A 6788-nucleotide genomic window follows, 5' to 3' on the forward strand; every position below is an offset into this window, starting at 1 on the left:
CGATAATAATAATAATAATAATAATAATAATACACGAGAGAAGGTGATGTATGGATCCTTCTATCAATCAGTCAGTTTGAGCGAGAAAAGATGGCACAATAATAACGGTAATACAGGTTAGAAAAACAAACTTGGGTACGGAAGTCTCCAGTTAAACACCAGAAAGGAACAAGTAAATACCGAATTAAGATGTAATCAGTTCATATTATTCATATTCACATACTTCACACAAGGAAGTCTTTACGGAATTCCGCACTGCGACACATTTCACACCGAACGCGCACTCCCCGGAAAACGAGTGCGCATTTATTCCAAAGGCTGCGGCCAATTTCGAGTGACGTCGAATTTGTCGTGGGCGGCGGCGCGCAGCGCGCGGCAAGCGGCCAGAGAGAGACTGTACTGGCGGGCGGTTGCTGAAGGGGTTGTGGCTCCTGGTTAACTAGTTAGGTACCTCGTTAGCTAGCTAGCTAGCTAGTTAGTTAGAGCACAAGAAAATGCTGCCGTCCAGGTAAATACAAAGAAGGGAGCGAGAGATGTGCTCGTTAAGATGAATGTGACCTTCCGGTTAGTGGTGGCCTGCTGAAAAAATCATTCGTTGTTATACAACTACTGGCCAAAATCTGATCGCCTCAGACAGTCGAGTCGGGCGCGTGAACTTGTGAAATATAAAGATGAAGAAGTAGTGTGCGTTTAAACATCTTTTCTTAACTCTCCCTACTGGAAAAAAAGAAAAGGTGCTGGGAACCCTGAAAAGTAACACTTCTTTTGCCAAATTTTGCGAAAAATGAGCGAAAGTGCTCACTCACTGGGGTGGGGCTTCATGCTCTTTGGGCTGTGGGAGGAAACCAGAGCACCTGGACTCCAGGCTGGAGGAAACCTGTCATTCTCTCATTGTGTATATCTGTATGTTGCCAATATAATTTTCTCCTGTATGGACTGTAACCTCAAGGGCTGTGTCCTCTAGAGTGCCACCTCAGCTGAGGTTCCTTACCCTGCTCTGTTCCCACAGGTTTCAGGTCCTGAGGGCAGCAGCCTCCTTCACCACCAGGGCTGTGTCCATGGTGACCACAGCCTCCCAGGGCAGGGCTCCTGATATGGCGGAAGGTAAAATGCGGTGAAGACCACTGAATTTTTTTGCTGTTTGTCGACTGTCTCTGAGATGGGTTATGGTGATGTACAAAGTTCGACTGTGAAACACTTGCCAGATTGAAAGTTAGAGTAAAATATTTTATCAGAAGGACAGAAAAACAATAACAACACAGTCCTGCTTGTGCATTCATTGTTTACACACACACACACACACACACAAACCCATGTGAACGTTGAGTGTTTTGCTACTTCTCCAAGCCTTTTTGTTAGATTATTGGGTAGTTACTTTATCTGAGGAATTATTGTGTTATCATTGCCATAATTCCTGTGTTTCTGCAGCGCTTCCATCCATTGCCTTGTTTTTTCTCTCAACAGGAAACTCAGACTTGCTTGTGAGCAATGGTGTGTGGTAAACAAATAATTCTGATAGTTCTATTAAATCTTCATCTTGATCCATGGCCAAGAAGCTGTGGATGATCTTCTGCTTTGGCTTGATGGCAGTAGCCTTCTTCACTAACCCAGTGCAATTGTTTCTTTCATATTCAGGCATGTCCTTCACTTTTCGCTTGACTGTTACTAGTGTGGTGAAAAATGTATTATCGCTGAACTGATGTCCTTTGTTAACTGACTTTATAGTGCATGTCTAATAGCGCTTCAGCTGGGAATGTGTTCAAATCCCCTGCTCGCTCTACTCAGTTGCCTCTGGCACTGGCTGGATTGAGCCCCACCGCTTGTCAGCTGTTGAGATAATACATATTGTACAAGTTGGAAGAACGGCATCAACAGGAAGAAAGGGAACTGGTGAAGGGATTTTACAACAAATTGACACTTATGTCTTAGTTATTGGTGTTCATTTCCAACTATATATTTGCCAAAAGTATCCTGATTTTCCCCTGAAAAATGTTAATAAATTCACTGGCAGTTTTGTGAAGGCCAAGTACCTTTGGGGACTCCTTCTGCTGGCGGCATGATCTGGGGTTTTCAGTCCTGTGCCTGCTACTGTCGCTTCAAACCCACTTTGAAACTCACCCAGGAAAAACTCAGCTGTGTCTGAGTACGCACTGGTGGCTGGAAAAAATGTAAAATCTCTCATCCTCTCTTTGTCTGCTACGCTCAGCTGGGGATCCAGGAAGGGCGTCAGGGAGCATTGGGGGCCAACTGACTCACCTTTGTGTTTGTTTTCCAGTCAGGAACCGCCTGAGGGAGATCGTGGGAGCATCTACCAACTGGAGGTATGGTATTACTTTCTGTCAATATTAGCGCTGTAACCTTCCCTTCATTTCGGCATCGTTTCGGCATTTAAGTGTCTACCAAAGAAGTATATTCTTGCCTTGTCTACCGAGAGGCCCACATCTGCTATGGGATCTAGCCTTGACGTGACGCTTCTCTGTCCACCCAGGGACCACAAACAGATGATGGCAGAGCGAGCATCACTATGTTCCCTGCTGGCCAGTTGCCAGGAAGACCTGCCGGTGCGCAGTATGAAAGACAGCTATGTAGAGGTGCATCTGCCACTGGGGACTCAGCCTTTACTGAGAGAGAAGTACCTCACCTTCCACAACACTGTCAGGTACCGTTCTGTTCCTCCTCCACTTTCATACACCCTGATCTTGGTAATTGTACCAGGAATTATTACCTGTAGTCACAACACTGTCAGATAGTACATAGCTCATCTCCTGGGTTTTGTGCAATGTCATGTTCCCTGATTGCACTAGTGAAAAATATTGTTCTCTGACTTCCCTTCCCTGATTACTTTGTCTTCACAGGTTTGGTCGAATACTAGAAGACCTGGACAGCTTGGCAGGTACCTCAGCATCATCCCTATCTTTGTTAGTGACAGCGCTGGAACGTAGTTTACCGCTGCTACAGTCCATACTAAACCCCATCCCACCTCTCTTCCCCAGTGCTGATTTGTTACTCTCATACAAGGAACAAGGCACTGCAAAGGTCCCCACTGTCCATCGTTACTGCTCTCGTGGACAAGATCGGTATGGCGCAGGGGTAGAACCCCCTTTCTCAACTGCTTTCCTTGTTAATGGTGTTCAAACTGTTACATGTTTCCAGGGACAACAGGCAGTTTGTATTTTACTAACCACATCAAGTTTTATTATCCTCATTCTCTCTGATTACAGATATGAGGAAGAACATCATCTACCCAGACTGTGACATAAAGTTTACAGGTCATGTAACATGGGTGGGCAAGACCTCGATTGAAGCCAAAATACACATGTCACAGGTACTTTGTGATTCAAGAACACAGAAGCTGCATTGAATTCTAGACCTCAGAACCTGTTAAAGTCCTAACGTACCCTTAAGTTTCATGTAGCTGAAATTAATAGATGGTAACTGCTAGTGAAAAGTCAGGTCACATTATTTCTAATCCAGTTCCACGATGGGGACTACACTCCTGTGTTGGATGCAACGTTCGTCATGGTGGCACGAGATCCTGAAAATAAAAGGTACAGCAGAACTTGGAGCACTGAAAGGAGTTGTAGCTAGAGCGATTTAAAAAAAAAAATAAAAAAAAAATATATATATATATATATATATATATATATATATTAATATTAATACCTCTTGCCTGCTGTCCTCCCTCAGGGCTGCATATGTCAACCCGCTGAAGCCAGAAGGCCAAGAGGAGGAAAAGTTCTTCCAGGAAGGGGAAGGTACTAGCAGAGCAATTACACTACCTCTACCAAATAGAGGCAATGCTATCTTCTAGGCAGTGGAGCACCACTGCTCCCTGCAGGTGGGCCACCTGGTTGAACTCATTGTTTTGCTTCTTCCTCAGTGAACAAGAAGCGGCGTGTAGAACTGAGCACCGCTTCCCTGTTGAAGGTGGCACCCACTGATGAGGAGAGGAAGCTCATCCACAGCATCTTCCTGAACACACTGGACTCCAAGTGGGAATCTCAGTTCATGCTCGTGCACTCATTCTAATGAAAAACATTAACAACTCATTTACACAGTACCATCTTGTCCAGTTTCCCTCAAATCATGTAGTAGTTTACAGAAACACAGGTCAGCTGTGTGGATGTCACTTTATACAAAGATTTGTTTCTGTTTAGATAGATGTTGATGGAAATATGTCATTATTTTTTTTCATTAAGTCTAAACTAAGCACCCTGGAACTCTTTGACCTGTTCAGATGTTTGGTTGCCACTTGCACAAACCCAGCTCAGCTTATGTCTTGAGTCCAGCCGGAACCCGACTTGTTCCTGGTAGGTGGTTCTGATCAGTGTTACTACTGACTACCTTTTGCAGAACAGTGAGCTTCCGCAGTCGAGTTCTACCCCCTAATTCTGTGTGGATGGAGGATGCAAAGGTGAAGGGACTGGAGATATGTCACCCACAGGTGAGGTGTCACCCTGAAGGGGTTTCTGTTATAGGTCAGGAAATGTGTACCTGAAAATTTAGAAACTACCTGAAAGTAACTCAGAGATGTGTAACAGGTTTCGTGCGGAACTGGCCAACCGCAGGTTTGGCTGAGGACTGGTTGAGCTGGCTGGCTGGTGCTTTACTTTGTTGCTGCTTCCATGTTACAGGAGAGAAACATCTTTAACCGCATCTTTGGTGGCTTCTTGATGAGAAAGGCATACGAGTTGGGCTGGGCCAATGCCTGCTCCTATGGGTGAGATGTAGTAGATCTACAGTTCCTGTCATACCTCTGTGCTGTACACCTGTAGTTTGTGATCAAATACATGGGCCACATACAGCTGAAATGGCAAATATGTGGATGCACCTAAGTTATTAACATGTAACATTTCGGTGTATGTGTGGAATAAAAAAAAATTAAGAAGGGGCGGCACAGTGGCACAGCGAGTAGCGCTGCTGTCTCACAGCACCTGGGTGGTGCAATAGGACATTGGTTCGATCCCTACTCAGTCTCTGTGGAGTTTCCATATTCCCTGGATGCTCTGGTTTCCTCCCACACTCCAAAGACATACTGTTCAGGTTTACCCACGGAGTGTGTGAGGGGGCGTGTGTGTGTCTGTTCCACTAATGTATGGATGAGTGAACCACTGTAAGTAGTGTATCTAGCAGTTTAAGTCACCACGATGAATAAGGTGTGTGAGCTGAAAACACTACAGTTTGTTGGAAGTCGCTTTGGACAAAAGCATCTGATAAATAAATGTAAATGTAAGAAGAACAGCAGGTTCCTCTTAGAATCAAGTTGCTCCCATTGCTATTCTGAATTGACCCTTATGTGCCATCTTGGCTGGATAAGATGCCGCAAGTTATTGAATCGCCAGTAGCTGAAATGCTTACATCCACCTCAGTATTGTGCAGGGATGGAAGCAGATGAAACCGGTGTGGGAACATCAGCGCTCTTTTCTTTGTTCCAGTGGTTGTCGACCGAATCTGGTTGCCGTGGATGATATCTTATTTCAGAAGCCTGTGGAGATCGGCTCATTGCTGCTCCTGTCCTCTCAGGTGAGACAGACAAAAGTCACTTCTTTTCACTGTTGCTCAGTAGAGTCTGGAGCACCTAAATATGCTGGAGCAGTAGTTTAGCTTGTTTAACTACAGTAAGTGTTGTGGTGTTGCAGGTCTGCTACACAGAGGGCAAGTACATCCAGGTCAGAGTTCACACCGAAGTGTTAGATCCGTTGACAAGGCAACACAACACCACCAATGTGTTTCACTTCACCTTCACTTCTCCTGAGGAGGTGCCAGCTATTGTACCCAAGACTTATGGAGGTCAGATTGCTCTTACAGTTCCACCTCATTCACAGACTTGATGTGACTTGGCTTCTCAGTGACTTCATCTGTTTCGTTTCCTTTCTTCTTCACACTTGTGTATCTACAGAATCAATGTTGTACCTGGATGGAAAGAGGCACTTTGATCTGACTGTCAAGGGCCAATGACAACCTGAATATTGACAAGTGGAGCTCTTTGGCAAAGCCTTATCTTTGTCTGCAGTGCATCTGTGACGATGGGCAAAAAGAACCTTTTTATTGCTATATATATTAGTTCATATTTATGCATGAAAGCATTTTCATTATTTAGAGGAATTATTTTATCCATTTGTATTTTGGGGTATCAGTAGAGGATGAAGAAACACACAAAATGACAGAATGTAAGGTCTTGGCCAAATATTTACCCTAGTGCCACAGCTGTCAAATTTGATTTTTCAGTGGTAGGTTGACACAAGTCTCAAGAGATCCCACCATTATGAGTGTAGTGGAACTTTAAATCAGTCTTTTGTTCACGTGCTATAAGTTTATACACTCCTTTCCATGCACAATTAGACTTATATACATACTGTGTAGCTGTAAGGCCACAGTATTCAGATGGGACCCACTCACTGTAGAGGGGATTACTACGTTGTGGCTGGAATCCACCCAATGAGAAACTTAATGGGCAACAGTTGAATTTTCTGTGGTCGCTATTCACACCTGTACTCAGCTGTCACTTGAGTACCTGATCTACTCAAAGGCCAACAGCTCCAACCCCCTGCAAAAATTATGGAATCACCACACTTTGAGGATGTTCACACAGCTTTCTTACGTTGTAGCAAATAAATTGGAGAGAACACACACACACACACACACACATTTTCTGAACCGCTCGTCCCAGATGGGGTCGCGGGGAACCGGAGCCTACCCGGCAACACGGCGTAAGGCCGGAGGGGGAGGGGACACACCCAGGATGGGATGCCAGTCCATTGCAAGGCACCCCAAGCGGGACTCGAACC

The 6788-nt window shown here is 44.8% G+C and overlaps 1 protein-coding gene across 2 annotated transcripts; it reads left to right on the plus strand.

Moving 5' to 3' along the window:
- The first annotated feature begins 378 nt into the window (after positions 1 to 378).
- Positions 379 to 6683, plus strand: acot9.1 (acyl-CoA thioesterase 9, tandem duplicate 1). 2 transcript variants are annotated; one of them, XM_018761322.2, is made up of 16 exons: positions 379 to 508; positions 1010 to 1104; positions 1465 to 1491; positions 2276 to 2321; positions 2489 to 2659; positions 2856 to 2893; positions 2994 to 3077; positions 3222 to 3325; positions 3475 to 3548; positions 3688 to 3755; positions 3881 to 3992; positions 4354 to 4444; positions 4635 to 4720; positions 5436 to 5523; positions 5640 to 5790; positions 5900 to 6683. In XM_018761322.2, exons 1-16 carry the CDS (start codon positions 495 to 497, stop codon positions 5956 to 5958), a joined length of 1308 nt encoding a protein of 435 aa, XP_018616838.1. In that variant the 5' UTR covers positions 379 to 494; the 3' UTR covers positions 5959 to 6683. The 2 variants fall into 2 exon arrangements, with proteins under 2 accessions (XP_018616838.1, XP_018616839.1); XM_018761323.2 differs by lacking the exon at positions 1465 to 1491.
- Positions 6684 to 6788: the final 105 nt, after the last annotated feature.

Source organism: Scleropages formosus, chromosome 24, assembly GCF_900964775.1.
Source record: "Scleropages formosus chromosome 24, fSclFor1.1, whole genome shotgun sequence".
Classification (NCBI taxonomy): Eukaryota; Metazoa; Chordata; class Actinopteri; order Osteoglossiformes; family Osteoglossidae; genus Scleropages; species Scleropages formosus.